We start from the raw sequence: 22,964 nt of genomic DNA on the forward strand, positions 1-22,964 counted from the left end.
GTATACATGTGTGTAAATGAGGGGGAGGTCAGTGGAATGGTGAGGATGCAAGGAGTAGAGTTGGTGAAGGTGGATGAGTTTAAATATTTGGGATCAATGGTACACAATAATGGGGATTGTGGGAGAGAGGTGAAAAGGAGAGTGCAGTCAGGGTGGAATGGGTGGAGAAGAATTTCAGGAGTAATTTGTGACAGACAAGTATTAGCAAGAATTAAAGGGAAGGTCTATAGGACGGTAGTGAGACCAGCTATGTTGTATGGGTTGGAGACGATGGCACTGACCAGAAAGCAGGAGACAGAGCTGGAGGTAGCAGAGTTAAAGATGCTAAGATTTGCACTGGGTGTGACGAGGATGGATAGTCTAGAAATGAGTAGTACATTAGAGGGTCAGCTCAAGTTGGACGGTTGGGAGACAGAGTCAGAGAGGCGAGATTGCTTTGGTTTGGACATATGCAGAGGAGAGATGCTGAGGATATTGGGAGAAGGATGTTGAGGATAGACCTGCCAGATAAGAGGAAAAGAGGAAGGCCTAAGAGAAGGTTTATGGATGTGGTGAGAGAGGACATGCAGGTGATAGGTATAACAGAACAAGATGCAGAGGACAGAAAGATATGTAAGAATGACATAAAACAATCAATTCTGGGTGCATGTACAAATTTACAAAATTAACGTTGGTGTATCTCTAACTCTAACCCACAAGTATTATTTAAATTTCATAGTAAAGTTATTTTATTTCAAGTAAATGAGTTAAATATTATCATACTTCCATACAAAAATGAGTTAATTCATACATTCTTCTTCATTTCACTGCATGGGTGCAGAGTGTTAATGCCTATTCCAGTAACATTGGATATAAGGCAGAAACCAGTCCAGGATGGGGTGCTAAACCATAATAGCACACACTCACAGATGCAAATTTCAAAATAAACACAAATATACTGCTAGATTATAATGGCCAATCACACTAGTCTACAGGTTTAAGGTTTAGGGGGTACACCAGAACAAAGCACATGTGAATACTAGAAGAAATGATCAAATGATAATTTACAGAATACGAGTACACCATCAAACCTAATAAGGAATACAGTAATCCCTCGCTATATCGCGCTTCGCCTTTCGTGGCTTCACTCCATCGCGGATTTTATATGTAAGCATATTTAAATATATATCGCGGATTTTTTGCTGGTTCGCGGATTTCTGCGGACAATGGGTCTTTTAATTTCTGGTACATGCTTCCTCAGTTGGTTTGCCCAGTTGATTTCATACAAGGGACGCTATTGGCAGATGGCTGAGAAGCTACCCAACTTACTTTTCTCTCTCTCTCTCTTGCGCTGACTTTCTCTGATCCTGATGTAGGGGGATTGAGCAGGGGGGCTGTTCGCACACCTAGACGATACGGATGCTCGTCTAAAAATGCTGAAAGATTATCTTCACTTTGCTCCCTTCTGTGCTGCTGCTTCCTTTAAGCGACATGCTGCACGGTGCTTCGCATACTTAAAAGCTCGAAGGGCACGTATTGATTTTTGGTTGTTTGTTTTTATCTCTCTCTCTCTCTGCTCCTGAAGGAGGGGGTGTGAGCTGCCGCCTTCAACAGCTTTGTGCCACGGTGCTTCGCATACTTAAAAGCCAAACAGCCCTATTGATTTGTTTGCTTTTCTCTATCTCTCTGACATGATCTGCTCCTGACGCGCACTCCTTTGAAGAGGAAGATATGTTTGCATTCTTTTAATTGTGAGACGGAACTGTCATCTCTGTCTTGTCATGGAGCACAGTTTAAACTTTTGAAAAAGAGACAAATGTTTGTTTGCAGTGTTTGAATAACGTTCCTGTCTCTCTACAACCTCCTGTGTTTCTGCGCAAATCTGTGACCCAAGCATGACAATATAAAAATAACCATATAAACATATGGTTTCTACTTCGCGGATTTTCTTATTTCGCAGGTGGCTCTGGAACGCAACCCCCGCGATGGAGGAGGGATTACTGTAAAGCCAAATTTTACAATGTATACTGTATGTATTAGCTTAAGGTACTGAACAACTTTTTTCGCATTTCAGGTATTCTAAGATTTATACTTTCATTCCCATGCTTAACAAACATACCTTACAAATAAACTAAACTAAAATTTTATCAGCAGAAAAAGAAAGATGCAAGAATGTGCTTCTTTACATGAAAAATATGTCTGCTTGCATTTAAGTGAAGAAAAAAGACTGCGCACAAATAAAATCGTTTAACTATCTATCAAATAAGACACCCTTGTATTTTCATTAAACAATGATAATTCTTCTGCATGCAATAATTGTAGCTATGAGACTAAAAGAAAATATTGTACATTTATACTCCTTGGAATGATGTAATTTATTCTGAATTTAAAAAAAATGAACATAATTGATTTAAATATACAGCCAGTAACTATATTATATAACTCTTAAGTGCCAGTCAGAACAGAAGCTTGTATCCCATGATTTACAGATGACGCAGATTTCACATTATAAATGATGCTTGTCATTAACTTACTTTATTTCATCTAACAGTACATCACTAGGAAAATTAATAAAAAGGGCCCACATACATATGAACCTGAACTGGATAAGATATAAAAAAAATGGATGCACTGAGGTAGACTACTTACTGTGTTATATATAAAAAAGCTGCGTATTTCATGGACGGCCAAATATATGGAAAATGTAGAGTCTCATTGCAATACACTTCAGGTTGACAATATGGAAATACACAAAAAATGCAGGTTCAAGCTCAGAAAGGTTGGTAAATGGAGATAAAATGGAGACCAAGTAGAGCAGCAGTTGTGATTCACATGAAATGAGGCAGGGTTTGCAGATACTTACTGATTTAAAAAATAAAGCCTAATACATTTGCATCCAGCTTTTCTCTCCCAGAAGACTTTAATACTTTCTACACCTTATTTGATCATGATAACTAACTCTCTTTTGTCCAATTGCCATCAGCATTGCATCCTTCTCTGTTTCTGTTTCTAATGTGGATAACATTAGAAGGATATTTAATTGAGACAATGTTATAAACCATCTGGTCCAGGTGGCACTGCAGAGCGCATGCAGCTGGAGCTTACAAAGACATTTTAATATCTCACTGAGAGAATCTGTGGTTCCACCTGGTAGACAACAATTACTTCTATGCCAAAGAAAACAAAACAGTCTCAGTGATTACAGTCCAGTGATACTCACTTCCATTTTGATGAAATGCTTTAAGAGACATATTAAATTAAATATTTCAAATACTTTGGACCACTTTCTGTTTGCATATAGTCACTACTCTTCCAGATTATACCATATCCTGTGCTCTCTTTAGCACCTTGGCACACCTGGATAATAATAATTGCAATGCCAGAGTACTATATATAGACTACAGCTTAGCAGTTAACACTGTTGTGCCATTAAAGCTTGTCTTAAAGATCCTGAACTCTATAGCTAGTGCCACAGGCCACAAATTAAATTTGAATTTCCAACTAGCCATCTCCAGCATGTGCTAACTGGTAGCATAATTTTGTTAACACTGATCCTCAATATGGGAATGTGCTGAGCTCCCTGCTGTATTCCTTCATCACCTCATATTACCATACAGATTTTCACCTCCATCTTTAAAACTGATAATGACATCACCGTCATTGGTATTGTGGCAGACGACAAGAGATCTTGCCCCACTGGGACGCCTGGAAGAAGGACGGACCGGGAGAGGGGCACTATCTTTCCCTGGGCGCAAGAGTACAGCCCCCCTGGGTGATATCGGGGCCACAATCGTGGAAAACCAGAGCTCGTGCCTTTTGGGGTCAATGGCCACCGCCAGGAGTAGCGGAACGACTTAACGAGCCTGTTTGGGCTGTGATGCAGCCATACCCGGAAGTGCAGCCTAATTAGGCTAATTACCACCTGAAGACACTTCCGGGCGGGCTATAAGAGGAGCCTGCAGCCACCACTCAAGGGCAAGGAGGAGGAGGAGGAAGAGGAAGAAGAAGAAGAGGTACCAGAGAAGAGTGTGTTTTGAGTGCTTTATTTGTGTACTGGGGACTGTGTTGTGCCTGTGGGGGTCATGGGGAAGACGTGCCCCACAGGTGAAGAAAATAAAAAGTTCTTTTGTTTTTATACGTGCCTCCGGGTGCGAGTCTGTGTCGGGTCAGGCTCCTATATAGCGCCTTTTACAGTATGCTCACCATTACTAATGAGACACCTTCCAGGGAAGAGATTTACATTCTGACACAATGGTAATAGGACAACAAATCTTTCCTTTAATTTCAAAACCAAGGAGCAGGTCATAGGCTTCAGGTAACAACAGGAATATCACACTATATCACAACTTTGTAAAACAAAGATGCTGATGAGGACATGAGAATTTAAAGTGGCCCAGCATTACGAATATTTTTTATACATCAAGTCTTATATTACTGAAATTGTAATTGGGTATATCTGTTATTTTTGAATATATTTAGTTATTAGTATACTGTAAATATATTTGTGTCTGTATATCTCTTTTACAGGTATATCCATCCATCCATCCATCCGCCAACCCGGTATATCCTAACTACAGGGTCACGGGGGTCTGCTGGAGCCAATCCCAGCCAACACAGGGCGCAAGGCAGGAAACAAACCCCGGGCAGGGCGCCAGCCCACTGCAGGGCACAAACACACACACACACACACACCAAGCACACACTAGGGACAATTTAGAATCGCCAATGCACCTAACCTGCATGTCTTTGGACTGTGGGAGGAAACCGGAGTACCCAGAGGAAACCCACGCAGACACGGGGAGAACATGCAAGCTCCACGCAGGGAGGACCCGGGAAGCGAACCCGGGTCTCCTAACTGCGAGGCAGCAGTGCTACCCACCGCCCTACAGGTATATTGTTAAAATAATTCCATTTGCATGGAATTTTCAAAAGCATTTTTGTCCTTGTTTGCTCATTTATTGTATTAGCTACAGTAATGTTGCTTTGAAGAGACTATGATGCTACAGTTTTAATATGTATGGTAGTTTGCATGACACCATGAGAATTGTTGCCCACACTAACATGATCATTGCTATGCAAATGCTAGGTAAATATAAGCAGTATTTCCAATTTATAATCTGTACATAGACTGGGTTAATTTTGTTTGCACCTCACAAAATGAAGTAATGGTAAAACAAAGTCCTGCTCCAACCACTATTTAAAAATTGCTAACCATACACTTTTTATTGTAATAGTGGGTATTTCTCATTACAACAAAAGATCAAATATAAAATATAGTAGAATATAATTTTATAGCAATAGCATAGAAAAGCAAAGGGAATATGACATTGCTGCCAGATATCAATGATTTGTAACAATCAAGAGCACTACATGTTTCACTTATCATCATTTCTGCCATTTTTGACTCCACATTCAATATTGAATGTCAATATATTAAACCAGAAAATATTTCAGGTAGTCCTGCGGTGGGTTGGCACCCTGCCCGGGATTGGTTCCTGCCTTGTGCCCTGTGTTGGCTGGGATTGGCTCCAGCAGACCCCCGTGACCCTGTGTTCGGATTCAGCGGGTTGGAAAATGGATGGATGGATATTTCAGGTAGTGAAACTGAAGAAATGATGTTAAAAAGTGCAAAAATATTCTTGAAGCACACTGTTCACTTCCAACCACAAACAACATAATATTATCAAACCCACTTAATTCAATTTAGGGTCTCAGAGGGGAAGATTCTATGCTGACAAGACACAGGGTACAAGATATTTAAGAGAGTCATGTTTGAGTATTATCCAGGGTCCACTCATTTACATACATCAATACATACACAGGATTAATTTGGAATTGCTAATCAAAATACCTATCATCTCTTTGGAAATGTGGGAGTAAAACTGGAGGGAAAGACATACAGACATGGAAAAAATGTGCAAATTCCACATGAACAGTGATTGGGGACAGAATTCAAATTCAAGATGGTGGATTGTTGAATTGGAATTGCAAACCCCAAACACCCCAATACCATCCTAATACAATCAGCCTGAAATCATTTAAAAAAACATGGCCTGGCAAGTTAGACGTTTGTCCAAAAGCAAAAAAGATGATAATTGTAGTGGGTGCTCTTGAAAGTAAAGCCACGGCACATTTTTATCATAAAGTTATCAGCCAACTTTCAAATTATTTCTTTTTAAATTATGTAGTGCATGATTTGTACAAAACTGACATCATGAGCTAAAAACTATCACAGAAACAGCTGTTTTGCATTATGTCAAACAATTCCACTGAATATAGCTTTCAAACACAGTAATCCATTTACTATTAACAACGTAATATAAATTGGCTTTCTGTATCTTTTATACTATTGCCAGAGTAATACTTAATTAAACATATTTTCAGACCCATCATAAAAACGGATACTATTTAACAGATTATACTGTCATTAATAATGATTAATCTATTTTCACAGCTAACTTAATTCGTTTATTGTTTGCAGGCAAGTCAAAAGGTGGCAAACACACATCAACAAATTTAATTTTAATAAAAAAACATTAATTTAGAATTATATACAATATGCTTCAGTGCTAAATATTATTCAAATTTTTGTCCACCACTCAAACAATATTCAATGAATTTATATAAATAAAATAACATTTAGCAATTTCAAACTAAGTGACATATCAGCATTGTATATAAATTTCCCTCAAAAATATCAACAATTAAATTAACAAAAATGCAAAAAGAGACTGTAACACTAAACCTTAGCTTTGAAATGGTTACCAGTTTCTTATATTTTTCTCACAGCCACTAATTACAGTATAGTGTGTGGGCAGAGTGTTAACTTCTTTGTGGTTGTGGGCAGAATTTTAAGATAGAGTAGTACAGAAAATAGCCCAGTATAAAAAGATCCACAATATTGTATGATTATGAATTTATGATTTGTGATATAATTAAGCTAATATGTTTTTAATAATGTCTTCTTGAAGAGCTCTGAGTATTGGATTCTTGTATTGTGTCATATTAACATTTCCAATTATTCCTATTTCTTCCTTCCCTTCATGTAAATGACATATTAGGAAGAAAATCATGAAAGAGAAAAGGTCTGCTATTCAAATTTTCTCTGGGTGTTTAAATGGTATAGCGGTATTCCAGAGAGTCTCCCATAATTTAGTTTTGATCTTTATTTTGTAGAAATTCTCAAAGCTGCTGTGAACAAGGTGATACAAGGTGTCTCCATCTGATCAAATTTATGCATCAAACTAGCAGTACAACAAAGGCAACTACACCAAAATGATTTCTGGGTGTTCCATCTGGGATAATTTCAGAAGATGCACTAAGATAATGAGGATCTACTTACAATTACAAAGACCTGGAGCAATATAGTCAAAATAAATGTCCCGTACACTCTGATCTAACGACAAGTCCAAAAAATGTTTAGAAGTTGGATATAACCCTGAGTAGATATAAGAAAATCTGAGTTTAGAGTAGTCAGTCAGTCAAGTCATTTTCTTATGTGCTTAGCCCTGAACAGGGGTGCTTGAGCCTATCCCAGCCAGCACAGGATACAAGGTAGGATCAAACCCTGAACAGGATGACAATCCATTACAGGGCCAGTTTAGAGTAGTGTATATAGTATGCAATTTTATATTGCACCAAGACTAGTTTAAACTGAGGAATGTTGTCTTTGAAGAGTGACTTTGTTTTGAGTACTGAGAAAAGCGCTATATAAATGTAATGAATTATTGTACTTCGCCTCTCAATGTTTTATGACTCCTGATATTTCAGATTTTTCATTTAAAATACCAGAAAGGTAAACAGGATATACAGTATCTCAGGTTTTAACTCTGTTTAACTTGAAACATTATTCCTTCAAGTTAACTTTCACTTACTTATGAAAAACATGTTTTTCCACATGATGTGTATTGCCTTTTTGATGCATGTTTCCTTTATGCTTAATTCTACGTTATAACTATGACTTGCTTTTGGAGGCTGTCTCTGGTTATTTTTCATTCTATAGTGCCTCTTCCTGTGCAGCATGATGAGGCTTTTTGAAGGTGCGGACTGATCTTGTTTATTCATCAATCTAAGCCTTCTGAGTTATGCATTCAGTTTGTATTTATTCAAATAATACAACTTTATTTTTTAAAAGTTATGATCTGTACAACTTTCTCTATCTTAGAATAATGAAAACAGAATACAGACCACCCTAGCCTACCAGCAATTCACCATTCTGCCTAAAAACTACACTTCAGGAACCTGAAAAAAATAAATTTGACTGATTTAAAGACTGACAATAAGAACTTCTCCCTTGCTCCCCACCTTTCTTCTGTCAGTGAATTAGTCGATTATTACAATAATGGGTTCCATAACATCCTTGAGACCCATGCCCCATTTAAATCACAAGTGGTCTCTTTTGTAAAATCTGCCCTGTGGTTTACAAGTGAGCTTCGACAGATGAAAGCAGCTGGGCGAGCCCTTAAGCAGCATTTTGTTGTAACCAGTTTAACGGTCCACAAAGTAGCTTATCAGGAACACCAAAAAAACTACTCCAGAGCACTGACCTCCTAACCAGATCTCAATACTATTCAAATTTATTCAACAACAACAAAAACAACTTTTTTCTGTGATATATCATTTACTCAATCCTCACACCTACGAATGTAATAAATTCACAGAGGAGCGGTGCAATAATTTTATTGAATATTTCACCTCTAGGGTGGACATCATTCGCTCCTCATTGTCTGCCTCCAGCCCTCCATCATTGGATGTTTCTACATCAAAGCCAATGGGCTGCCTTTCCCAGTTCCTCTGTACCACAGTTAAAGAAGTTGAGGGCATCATACAGAGAATGAGGCCTTCAACATGTTCATTGAACCCTTTTCCTACTCCTCTGGTAAAAGCTAATGTATCAGATATAAGCCCTGTTATTGCTGATATCATTAATCACTCTCTCCAGAGCGGCTTGGTCCCACTGGCCTTGAAAACCAGAAAAATTAGACCTCATTTAAAAAAATCCTCTTTGGATCCTGAAGTGATACCAAACTATTGTCCGATCTCCAACCGTTCCATTTTTGTCTAAGGTTTTGGAAAAGGTTGTTTTGGTTCAGCTTCAGGATCACCTCAAAAAATTCAATCTGTTTGAAAAATTTCAATCTGGTTTCGGAACTTCTCACAGTACAGAGATAGCCCTGGTCAGCGGCCATCAGGAGGTCATTGGTGACCATCACTCCTCTGACTCTCTATCACTCCTTATCCTCCTGGCCCTCACAGCTACATTTGATACGGTAGATCATAATATTCTCCTTCATCATCTTCACTATATAATTGGTCTTTCTGGCATTGCTTTGGAGTGGTTCGAGTCCTATCTTACAGATAGTGATGAGTATGTGGCCTTGGGGGATGCTAAATCTCATACCCACACTGTCACCTGTGGGGTCCCACAAGGATCAGTCCTTGGGCCGACCCTTTTGTAACATCTATATGCTACCCCTGGGTCACATCATCCGCAAGCATGGAGTTTCATTCCATTGCTATTTTAATTGGCACCCCCCATCAACTTCTTTCCTCTGTAAATTGTATTTCCTTTTCTGACCGTACCATTACCCTCTTCCCTTCTGTTACAAATCTGGGTGTCAAGTTAGACTCCCATCTATCATTTGATACACATGTCCATCACCTTTGTAAAATTGCATTCCTTCATCTCCGAAACATAGCCAAACTCTGTCCCTACCTCTCCCTCTGTGATGCTGAAAAGCTGGTTCATGCCTTTGTCTCATCCAGACTGGACAATTGTAATACACTCCTCTTTGGGATACCCAACAAGAGTCTTCAAAAGCTACAACAAATTCAAAGTAGTGCTGCAAGAATCCTGATGAGGGTGTGGAAATATGAACACATTTCACCAATCCTTCGGTCACTTCATTGGCTCCCTATCCATCTCCGTATTGAATACAAACTCTGTTTGTTTACTCACCAGTGTATCCATGGAAATGCTCCACAATATCTCAAGGAACTCCTTATACTACAATCCTCAAAAACCTCAATTTTGCAAATACCTACCGCCTTCGCCCCCCTGTGACCATACTTCATACAATGGGTGACCGAGCCTTTGCAGCCACTGCTCCGTGACTCTGGAATGCCCTACCAGAGAGCCTAAAAACAAAGCTAAAGACTTTTCTATTTAGGAAAGCTATTAACAAGAATGCTATAATTATTGTTGTGTTATGTCTGTTTTTATCTTGCTTTGCCTTTGTTTAAACTTTTTATGTAGCACTTTGAGATTTACTGCTAATGTAAAGTGCCCTATACATAAAATGCATTATTATTATTATTATTATTATTATTATTATAAAAACTGAATCAGGCCTGAAATAGACTGTAGAGACTCGGAAAATGTAAAAAAAATTAAACTGGCAGGTCATACAATGGCTGCTATGTTGAAAAAATTTAATATCAAGCAAGCTCAATATTAGAAGACAGAAAAAATACAAATCCATTTGAACCAATGAAAACTAAGTTAAAAAATATCTTTAATGTTTAATATGAATGAATGAATTGTTTAATCATATCATATATATATATATATATATATATTGTCACACATGCGTGTTTAGGAGACAACTAAAGGGCTCGAATACATGTAATTCCACGCCAGACCAGGGGGTGGCGAAGTGCACTAATTCTCCCTCTCGATCTCTTGCAGACCATTCTAGGGAAATCCTGCCCGGCTCTGGGGCAGCCAATGACGTCACTTCCGGTTCCGGTCCTGATGACATCACATCCTGTAATGGCCTTTAAAGCCGCCATCTTGTTAATAATGAGTTACTTCAGTTTTGGACTGGATAGCGTGAACATGGAGCTGATTATTAAGAAGTTTTGCAGCCGGGAACAATACGGGTAGCTGCCCCAAACCTTCACAATGTCTTGTGATCTTTATTGTTACAATATATATATAATTATATATATATATATTGTTTATTCATATTATCATATTTTAACATACTTTTGCATTCTTAAATGCTATTAAACTTTCACAGTGCCTTGAGAAAGATATTTACCTCTCATGTTTTTTTCACTTTTAACATCCTCTCAATGTGAAATTTTATGCTTTAAATTAGGAAGATTTATTTGTGAACTGCATAAAGTCCACCAAAAAAGCAACAACACAGTAAACAATAACGATAAAACTGAAAAAGTGAAATGTCATCATCATCATGTACCTTGCTCAAACATCTCTGACACCCATAATGCTTTATTCAGTAATCTTTTGATTACCTTATAATATTGTAATGGAACAAAATTTGCCCATTCCTATCTGCTCGAAATGATTTTTGAGGTCTTACCATAGATTTTTATTGGGACTGCGAACAGAATTCTTACTGGGCCACTCAATGAGATATATTTTATTCAGTTTAAGTGAATTTGCTTTGACATTATTCTTGGTAATTATTTTTTAGAAAAACCTATTTTTATTCCTGTTTCTCTTACATAGCAGAAAAGCATTGGTGTCTATCCAGCATTTTGCAATATTGTACTTTATTACACTTACTGGCTATCCTGATAAGATTGTCAGTCTCTGCTACTGTGAAACATCCACATAAAATGATGTGACCACCTTCATACTTTACTGAAGGAATCATAAAATCTTGCTAGTAGGAGGTACTTGATATTTTACTTTCGTACTAGCATTCAGGCCAAATTCTATTTTTCTAAACAACAAGACTGTCTGCCACCTACTGTATACTGTAAATGTTGTTCAGCAAACTCATTGAAGGCAAGAACATTTTTCTTAAACACAGCATTTTTGCCACAGTCAAATAGTACAATGCTCTGGAAATGTTTAATCCTTGAAAAACTGTGATTGCAGTAATCTTCCCTAATCAGTTACCTTGTTGCATGGCAACTGAGTAAAAATGACTAGCTACATTCAGTCAGTGTGGCATTGTTTTTACATTGCTCCCTCTTCTGTATAATGGAGTACATTGAGCTTAGAGTGGTGTACAATTCATTTGCAAAACATTAGTACCTCTTCCTAGATTTGTGCTTCTTCTGAGATCTCTGGTTACCTAAGAAAAACTAAACTAACTATCCACTATGAGATACTGAAGGTTAAAATAACAGAATACAATAACACAGTCCGTCTTGAGAGGCGCTGCTGTTTCTCTAAGATTATAAATAACAATGCTAGTAATTCCAGAATCTTATTCTCTACGATTGATCGTCTGCTAAACCCAGGTAACTCAAAGGAATACCTCCAAAATACTTCCAGTGAAACTTGTGAGGCTATTGCTGTATTTTTCAAACAAATTAAATTCTTTCACCAGGATAAATTTACCTGATTTACATAAAATAATTTCTCAACTGAGACCCTCCACCTGTGTCCTTGACCCAATACCAACAAGTTTTTTCAAAGAAGTATTGGGCGTGCTAATTGATAGTATTCTTGACAGAGTAAACTCGTCATTAGATACGGGGGTCTTCCCAGACTGTCTTAAGACTGCTGTAGTTACACCCCTACTCAAGAAAAATAATCTTGACCCCTCTGCTTTTGAAAATTTTAGACCCATTTCTAACCTGCCTTTCTTAAGTAAAATTTTAGAGAAGGCAGTCATTATGCAGCTAAATGACCACCTCAATAAACATGCTATTCTTGATAAGATTCAGTCGGGTTTTAGAACAAATCACAGTACAGAAATTGCACTCGTTAAAGTAGTAAATGACTTGCGGGTAAATGCAGACAGAGGCCATTTATCTGTTCTCATCCTCTTGGATCTGAGTGCCGCATTTGACACCATTGATCACAATATTCTTAGAAATTTCCTTAGTTAATGGGTGGGCCTCTCTGGTAGTGTCTTAAATTGGTTTGAATCCTACCTGGTAGGCAGAAAATTCTTTGTTAGTTGTGGTAATTATACTTCAAAGACATATGATATTCTATATGGAGTTCCACAAGGCTCTATCCTGGGTCCACTGCTCTTTTCAATCTACATGCTTCCATTAGGTCAGATTATCTCGGGGCATAACGTGAGTTACCACAGGTATGCTGATGACACGCAGCTGTATTTATCAATAGCGCCTGACGACCCCGACTCTGTTGTTTCACTAACACAATGTCTTACTTGTGTTTCTAAATGGATGAATAGTAATTTTCTCAAGCTAAATAAAGAGAAAACAGAAATTTTAGTAACTGGCAATAATGGATATAATGAGGTTATTAGAAATAAACTTGATGCATTAGGAATAAAAGTCAAGACGGAGGTAAAGAATTTAGGGGTAACTGTTGACTGTAACCTGAATTTTAAATCGCATATTAATCAGATCACTAGGACAGCATTTTTTCACTTAAGAAACATAGCAAAAGTTAGACCTCTTATATCATTGAAAGATGCAGAGAAATTAGTTCACGCTTTTGTTTTCAGTCGACTAGATTACTGTAACGCACTTCTCTCAGGACTACCCAAAAAAAGACATAAATCGTTTGCAACTAGTGCAGAATGCAGCTGCTAGAATCCTAACTAGGAAAAGAAAATCTGAGCACATTTCTCCAATTTTGATGTCACTACACTGGTTACCTGTGTCATTCAGAATTGACTTTAAAATACTACTTATTGTTTACAAAGCCTTAAATAATCTCGCTCCATCTTATATATCGGAATGTCTGACACCTTATATTCCAAATCATAACCTTAGATCCTCAAATGACTGTCTGCTTAGAATTCCAAGAGCTAAACTTAAAAGAAGTGGTGAGGCAGCCTTCTGCTGTTATGCACCTAAAATCTGGAATAGCCAGCCAATAGGAATTCACCAGGCTAATACAGTGGAGCACTTTAAAAAACTGCTAAAAACTCATTACTTTAACATGGCTTTCTTATAACTTCACTTTAATTTAATCCTGATACTCTGTATATTCAATTAATTATCATAACTATTCATGGTGGCTCTAAAATCCATACTAACCCCTACTCTCTCTTCTGTTTCTTTTCCCGGTTTTCTGTGGTCGCGACCTGCGCCACCACCACCTAATCATAGCACCATGATGTTCCTACATTGATGAATTAAAAGCCAGAAGTCTACATGACCATCATCATCAAGTCCTTCCATGATAACCCTAAATACAAATAGGACTGTTCATTTATGTTAGGTAGAATGCCCAGAGGGGGCTGGGCGGTCTCATGGCCTGGAACCCCTGCAGATTTTATTTTTTTTCTCCAACCATCTGGAGTTTTTTTTGTTTTTTCTGTCCTCCCTGGCCATTGGACCTTACTCTTATTCTATGTTAATTAGTGTTGTCTTATTTTAATTCTTACTTTGTCTTTTTTTCTCTTTTCTTCATCATGTAAAGCACTTTGAGCTACATTATTTGTATGAAAATGTGCTATATAAATAAATGTTGTTGTTGTTGATGTATTGTCTATAGGACAAAGTATTCCTTTCACAGTCTGTTTCATAACAGAGAACCCTAGAGAAATGGGTGGTTCTCCTCATAGATCAGTATAAATCACATGATCCCATTACAGCTCATCAGTAAATGGTGTGGCATGTTGTGTCAATATATAGTCCCTCATCAAAAGCAGACATGGAGGCACAAAGGGGATGAATCCTTTCTTAATGATAATTTTATGTAGAAAGCTGAGAATATTTAACATTACAAAGAGGTGCTTACAGCTTTATAGATCACCTATGAAAAAAAATCCCAAAATATTTAAAAATCAAAATCTGAAACCAAACATGAAATAGCACTGTATATATAAGTTAATCAGTCATACATATTTTATAGCATGTTCAGTCATTTAACTACAATAGCCTCAAAGTACCTTCCACTTTTGTATAGGGCTTCCATTTGTAGTACCAGCCTCTGAAAGGTTTGCTGTTATATTCTGCACACTGCTGAGCACGGAAATCCTCAATGTAGGTTTTGCATGCTTTTGTATTACACAGCTGGTATATACGACTGGAGCCTGTACAGAATTTCCCACCATACTGTGGTCTGCAAAAGACAGAATAAAGTAAAATAAGACTAGTAGCTGGAAACATACAAAATGATATGTATCAAATCTGAAATACATTGCCGAGACCTTTGTAAATTAAGGAAAGTGCATCTGAGATTGATAAAAGGAAGGATATTGATGCAGTACAGTTAGCTTAAAAGACTTAACCACCATCTTTCAAGAAAAACTGGTTACACGTGACTGCTACAGTAGCTGAACAGTGCTACTGAATTTTTTTTTTTTTTTTACGGATATTCCTATATTGTTATGTGGACAGCTACTGTTTAACAGATTTTTTATTCAGACTGACCATTGAATTTCATTTCTGACAATACTGACCTCTTAGGTCCAGATCCTGCTTCAGACATAACAGATTACAACAGCACTGCAACATTGTCACCTTTTCATTTTTAAGCCTGATAACTGCATTACAGTGATACAGTGTATATGTTCTGAAAGGGTTGAACAGTGCGGAAAAAATACTTAATCACATAGTGAAACCTAAGTGGACATGGGGAGAAAGAGACTGGGATCCGTGAGGTTGCAAAGCTGAGCAACTCACAACTATGTTATGTTAAGCAGACATTTCATTTCTTTATTACACAGAAGCTTTAGATATCACCACAGTTGTGTCCAACTCATTTATCAGGGTTTGCAGCCAAGTTGTCTTCCTTGACTTTGTATAGTGATGTAATTCATTTTAACCCTTGTCACAATGAAGAATCTTTACTGAATAGTCCTTTGCATCACAAGCAAATACCCCCTTCTGTTTGGATGTGCAGTATGTAAAAGTGATTTATTATTCTTTGATTTGTAACAAAGCCAATTAGATTTTTACTTTTTATTGGCAGAATTAATTAAAAAAGCATACTTAAAATATAACAGCAGTGATCATAATCATTATTACAATGAATTTTAAGAAATTTAAATGGGTAACCTCTAATGTAAATATCATTTTAAACAAAAATATGTCAAACAGGTTTAAACAGTCTTTCTATATTTATTAAAAAGTTATTTTTACAATATATGGCATTTAGGTCATCTGCTTTGCTATCATTCTTCAGTCCAGCAGGCGCTAATTTTGGTATATTTTGGTATATGGAACAATGGGAAAAAATCTATTAGTTTTACGCTAAAATCCAGGAAAAGCTGATTCTGCAATGAAAAACCTTGTTGCCAAAATTCCCACCTGTACTTAAAAATAAAAGAAGCTACCCTTTGGAAAAAAATCCAAGTCAAACATAGCAATATCCCCCAGTCTACAGTGGTGCTTTAACTTGATTTTACAGATATTATCTCAGTTTTATTCATCTGCAGAACAGTTAAACTTTTTATAAGAGGAATGTTAGGCATGCTTCCATAATATAACCTCAAAGCAAATAACTTTGGTCAGCATTTTATTCACTGGATCAATGCCAGTCTTTACTTTAATCATTCAGTCTTACAGCCGGTATAACTCTGGTTAGTTTGTATGCAGAAAGACTTGACTAATTGTACCACATAAAATGTAAATATTTGCAGAAGACTCTGCCAGTATTTAACAGCTTGCCACTTTCTTTTGACTAATCACCAGTTACTAGAAAGCTATACTGTATTAAAAATATTGTCCTTATATTTCTTAGTTCTAATTTATTAAGATGTCTTTAGATACATCCTACTAGAATAACAATCAGCACTGAAGAATAAGTCTGCTTTCATCTCACAACTTACAGTGCACACATTTTTAAACATTAAGGTTTTTGTTTGTAATACTGTATATACAGTATATTCTAGCTTTATTCAATAAGATTGTTTCATATTCAAATTTTACTGTCTACTAATGTAAGAAAAACTGATATGTGTACTTTACTCTTCTGTGTAGTTTAGTTTGCAAAAAAAGGGATAACTAAAAAAATCTACAATATTAGAAACTAGCCCTAGTGTGTGCTTGGTGTGTGGGTGTGTTTGTGTGTGTCCTGCGGTGGGTTGGCACCCTGCCTGGGATTGGTTCTCTGCCTTGTGCCCTGTGTTGGCTGGGATTGGCTCCAGCAGACCCCCGTGACCCTGTGTTAGGATATAGCGGGTTGGAAAATGACTGACGTTAGAATATTTTTGACAGGATTCAGTTTTACTTAACTAATTTACTGAATGTACAGAGGAATATAAATTATTAGCTTAATATTATGTATAGGCTTTTTTTCTGTAAAACAATTCCAATGACAAATAGTTTAAAGTTGTATCCCGGCTTCACTTTGGAAATTTCTTAAGGCAATGGGTCTCAGTTAATCAGATATATTTGAAGTACTGTGTAACTAAGTACTTTTTTGTATACACTATTTGTAATTCTTTTTACCAGTTATAATATTATTACTGTAGTTCACTGGAACTGCTTAGTCTTGAACATACTACATATAATTGGCCATGAGCAAAACATTCCTGCCATACATCAATTCATACTTTGACCGACTTTTGCTTTTATTATTGATCAATGAGAATGCGTAATTTTACATGAAACTATATTACTTTGAATTAAAACAGGTTATCAGTAGTAATAATGGGAATTTTAAGTATATAAGTTCACCTGTCTAAGTCCTATGCTTGCTGGGATAGGTTAAAGCTTCCCTGCAGCCCTGCTCAGGAAATGGCAAGTTTAGAAGATGGATGAATGGATTACTATTACTACCATGGTATGTTAACAAATTTCATTTATTTGCATTGTTCACACAAGCATTGCTTTTCATGTTTTTTGTATATTTTGAGTGTTTTTTTTTTTCTTTGCTATAGCCAGACAATAAAGTTGTAACACCAAATGACGTTTCACACTTATTACAAAAAAAGCAAAGACATTTACAGATTGCGCATTTAAGCCTCTCATGCAATTAATTGAATGTTTGAAATGCTTATATTATATGCTAAAATGTTTACACAGCATAGTGGAATTTATTTGCCTCACTTCCTTGAGCCAGGAAGCCAGGAATTAGATTAAGGTCGGCCAGATTTATGAGTTTTTTCGTTGGCTCTGGTAATTCTAGTGTAAAGTGGTTTTGAGAATAGAATTACATATAAAAAGTAATGAACCTAATAATAATATGTGTCATGAGATTTTCAGTACAACATCACAACACAGTATAAATTGGAGTAATAGATGCTAGATTTACAGCATAAAATACACTAATTCACAACCTTCTCAATTTTTTAGCTGTTACATGTCAGTTACAGTCTATCTAATAAATGTTTGCATGTAGTGTAAAAGACAAAATGTCAACATAATGTTTGTATAAACATTTAAGTATATAGTGTAAGCACGTCAGTATATTGTGTACTAGCTATCCCCCACGGCTCCGCCCACATAGTACTGAGACAGGACAAACTTTAAAAATCAATTTAAAAAAATTCTGGGCAAGTGTAAGGTAGGTACGCTCCAACGTCAAAAATTGTACTGTATCTGATTGTGTTCAGCTCTGATGGGAGAGCGTCCTCTGTGTGGGGAGAATAGCATGTGGCTCTCCTTAGCCCGCAGCCTCTAACTTGGATTAGCGCAAATTAAATGCTCCTGTAGGCAAACTATGATACTTAGCATGATGAACTTGAAAAATCAACCGATGTGTTCAAGCAAATTATAGAAAAAAGTCCAATCTAAATCAGTTAAGTAGTCCTCTCGTGAAAAGCGGACAGACATACAGACAGATGTTGGATTTTATATATAGATATAGATGAAACAAAATCTCAGTATATAATGAAAGTGATTCAGCATGTGGTGCATGTGCTTTAATATATAGTGTATTTGTTTCAGTACACAGTGTACAGTAATCCCTCGCTATATCGCGCTTCGCCTTTCGCGGCATCACTCTATCGCGGATTTTATATGTAAGCATATTTAAATATATATCGCGGATTTTTTGCTGGTTCGCGGATTTCTGCGGACAATGGGTCTTTTAATTTCTGGTACATGCTTCCTCAGTTGGTTTGCCCAGTTGATTTCATACAAGGGACGCTATTGGCAGATGGCTGAGAAGCTACCCAACTTACTTTTCTCTCTCTCTCTCTCTCTTGCTCTGACATTCTCTGCTCCTGACGGAGGGGGTGTGAGCAGGGGGGCTGTTCGCACACCTAGACGATACGGATGTTCGTCTAAAAATGCTGAAAGATTACCTTCATGTTGTTCCCTTCTGTGCAGCTGCTTCGTGAAGCGACATGCTGCACGGTGCTTCGCATATTTAAAAGCTCAAAGGGCACGTATTGATTTTTGATTGTTTGTTTTTATCTGTCTCTCTCTCTCTCTCTCTCTCTGACATTCTTTGCTCCTGACGGTTTGGGTGTGAGCTGCTGCCTTCATTGCAACTGCTTTGTGCCGCGGTGCTTCGCATACTTAAAAGCCAAACAGCCCTATTGTTTTGTTTGCTTTTCTCTCTCTCTCTGACATTCTCTGCTCCCGACGCGCACTCCTTTGAAGAGGAAGATATGTTTGCATTCTTTTAATTTTGAGACGGAACTGTCATCTCTGTCTTGTCATGAAGCACAGTTTAAACTTTTGAAAAAGAGACAAATGTTTGTTTGCAGTGTTTGAATAAAGTTCCTGTCTCTCTACAACTTCCTGTGTTTCTGTGCAAATCTGTGACCCAAGCATGACAATATAAAAATAACCATATAAACATATGGTTTCTACTTCGCGAATTTTCACCTTTCGCGGGGGGTTCTGGAACGCAACCCCCGTGATCGAGGAGGGATTACTGTAATTGTTTTAAGAAATTGGTGAATGTAGGATCCATGCATGCAGTTAAGGGTATAATAAACCAAGGTGCAGCGGCTGGGTCCCCCTTGTTGTGATGTATGTGCATATAACTCAATTATCTTGCCTAGAAGTTTGACTGGCACTGTGTATTGTGTCCATCCCCTCTCTCTTTTGAGCTGGGATAGGGTCATTGGTTATGGCTTATTGTCTTGGGCCTGAGGAATCCAACTCCTGCTGTATTTCTCTCTCCCTTCATGGCAGCTGAACTTGAGGTTTATAGCTCACCTCGAGTGTGTAACTACATCTTACTTCAGCTTTGGTGAACCTTTCTTCTTCCACTTCAGTGCTCTTGCTAAACATACTGTCTCTGTTCCCTTGAACACCTTCACTTAATTACTTGTCCATCAACGATACTGATGAATGGCACTGTTGTACTGGCAGTGCTCAACTGGCAGCCACATCTGTCTGTGTTCAGCGGAAAAAAAGATGGGGTGTCTTAACATAGTGCACTTGTTACACCATTATTATTGACAAATATCAAAAAATAAAAAAACACATGTGGACTAATTTTCTTTTTTCTATAATGTTACCAAATTTAAATAAAACAGTCTAAGTGTTTTTGAGATTTTGGAGTATTTATCTATTGTAGTTTTTTTTTTACCCCTAAATATTGATAAATTGAATTTTCTTAACAGATACCTGCTGACTTAGATGTACAATCCTGCCAAATTTCATGTTTTAGTGCCTTTGTTAATGGGTGAGTGAAGGGGTCAGTCAACTTTGCATTATATATACTGTATGCATATATATATATATATATATATATATATATTTTTTTTTTTTTTTTTATATAATATATATATATATATATATATATATATATACATATTGTATATACATACATACAGGTGCATCTCAATAAATTAGAATATCATCGAAAAGTTAATTTATTTCAGTAATTCAAATAAAAAAGTGAAACTCGTATATTATACAGATTCATTAGACACAGAGTGATATATTTCAAGTGCTTATTTGTTTTCATTTTGTTGATTATGGTCTATTGGTAATAAAAACTCAAAATTCAGTATCTCAGAAAATTAGAATATTACATAAGACCAATAAAAAAAAAAGATTTTTAATACAGAAATGTTGGCATGCTGAAAAGTATGTCCATGTATGCACTCAATATTTGGTCGGGGCTCCTTTTGTATGAATTACTGCATCAGTGCGGTGTGGCATGGAGTCGAGCAGACTGTGGCACTGCTGAGGTGTTATGGAAGCCCAGGATGCTTTGATAGCGGCCTTCAGCTCATCTGCACTGTTGGGTCTGGTGTCTCTCATCTTCCTCTTGACAATGGGGTTTAGGTCAGGCGAGTTTGCTGGCCAATCAAGCACAGTGATACCATGGTCATTAAACCAGGTATTGGTACTTCTAGCAGTGTGGGCAGGTGCCAAGTCCTGCAGGAAAATGAAATCAGCTCCCCATAAAGCTTGTCAGCAGAGGGAAGCATGAAGTGCTCTGACATTTCTTGATAGACGGCTGTGCTGACTTTGCACTTGATAAAACATAGTTTTATAACTCAACAACTACACCTATGTACCACCCGAGCATAAAATGTAGAAATTTAATTATAACAGCATTTTTACACCACTAGTACAGCTATTACTGTGTGCTTTATTAACACCTCTTTTATCAAAGGAAATCACCTTAGTATTCTGATTATCTACTTACTTGGGGTTGTTGCATAGTCTTTCTCTGTACATGACACCTGTTCCACAAGTCCTAGAGCAATCAGACCATTCTGACCACTGAGACCACTGTCCATGCACTGCTTTAGGCCCATGGTCTCCAAATTTCACACACTGACCTCTCCGACACCACTATTGTTGTAAAATACAGAAAGCATCTTTTAGAACACTCAAATGGCATTTAGTGTTTTCAAAGAGTAAAAATAATACTTAAGAAAACCTCTCACTCACCATGTTGTGTCCACATAATGTACCTTCTGCTGCTGGCATAAACTTAGTTTCACACCTATGGCCTGATCTGTGACACCACAGTGATTTGCAAATATCCTACAAAACAAAAATTGTAAACTTTTTAAATGTTGCTTCCAATTACTGTTAAGCAAGTTTTGATCTCATTAAATCAGTTAATAATTTGGAACTAGAATTTACTCTACAAGAGAAATATTATCAAAATATTGGCTCAAAAATTGTTTAAATGTTACAAATTGCTATTCAAAGTTAGATTAATACAAACAAAAATCTAACCATCTATGTTTTGCACATAACTAAAATTTGTAATAAATGTCTGTATTTTAAGCGGCACGGTGGCACAGTGGTAGCACTGCTGCCTCACAGTAAGGAGACCTGGGTTCGCTTCCCGGGTCCTCCCTGCGTGGAGTTTGCATGTTCTTCCAGTGTCTGCGTGGGTTTCTTCCGGGTGCTCCGGTTTCCTCCACAGTCCAAAGACATACAGGTTAGGTGCATTGGCGATCCTAAATTGTCCTTACTGTGTCTGTCTGCCCTGTGATGGGCTGGTGCCCTGCCCAGGGTTTGTTTATGCCTTGCGCCCTGTGCTGGCTTGGATTGGCTCCAGCAGACCCCCGTGACCCTGTGTTAGGATATAGCGGGTTGGATAATGACTGACTGACTGTCTGTATTTTATTAGAGCTAAATTCTCAGGTGATATATGGCATGCATGTAAAGTTGTATGAAGAAGTTTTAAAGGTATTTATAAACAGTAACTTGAAGTTTAAGTAATGCTCAACAATAAAAGCACAGCATATCACTTGAGATAAATGTTGGGGTCAGAAGTAGAAACTAGATACCTTAACAAAGTCCAAATTGCAAAGTTTTGCCTTTGAGCCAAACTGCCATTTACATTGCATGTCTGCATCATACAACTGTCCTGGGAGCTTGTCTGGAAATGTATACTTTCCAATTTGTTTCGGCTCATCAATAAGACATGAAGCTTGAGCTGTACTGTGAAAAAGCATATTACATTTTCAAAACAATAAATTAAAAATGTGCATTTTAGAAATATTTTGTCCTTTTGCATTATATTTATTTTTTATTAAAAACTGTTTAAAGAAATTTTTATTTTTTTGTTTACATGTTTACAATAATGTATTATATAATGTAAATATGTGTTAATTTACAGTAATGCATAGTCTAATCCAAAATGGTATAGTAAGTAAAATATAATTCTACATATTATAAAGTAATATACTCTACCCAAGATTGGATTAGCTGTTTTTAAATACCACGAATCATACTCCACCTGAGATCACACTAGG

General features: G+C 37.1%; 1 protein-coding gene across 2 annotated transcripts in view; it reads right to left on the reverse strand.

Moving 5' to 3' along the window:
* adamts18 (ADAM metallopeptidase with thrombospondin type 1 motif, 18) overlaps positions 1-22,964 on the reverse strand; it is a 144,893-nt gene that overhangs the window by 66,561 nt on the left and 55,368 nt on the right. For both annotated transcript variants that reach the window (XM_051932023.1, XM_028809641.2), the window contains 4 exons: positions 22,497-22,650; positions 21,643-21,738; positions 21,395-21,543; positions 14,778-14,950 (listed from right to left, as the gene is read on the reverse strand). In XM_051932023.1, the coding sequence (XP_051787983.1) occupies positions 14,778-14,950; positions 21,395-21,543; positions 21,643-21,738; positions 22,497-22,650 (572 nt within the window). The remainder of the gene's footprint in view (positions 1-14,777; positions 14,951-21,394; positions 21,544-21,642; positions 21,739-22,496; positions 22,651-22,964) is intronic.

This window comes from Erpetoichthys calabaricus, chromosome 9, assembly GCF_900747795.2.
Source record: "Erpetoichthys calabaricus chromosome 9, fErpCal1.3, whole genome shotgun sequence".
NCBI classification, from domain to species: Eukaryota; Metazoa; Chordata; class Cladistia; order Polypteriformes; family Polypteridae; genus Erpetoichthys; species Erpetoichthys calabaricus.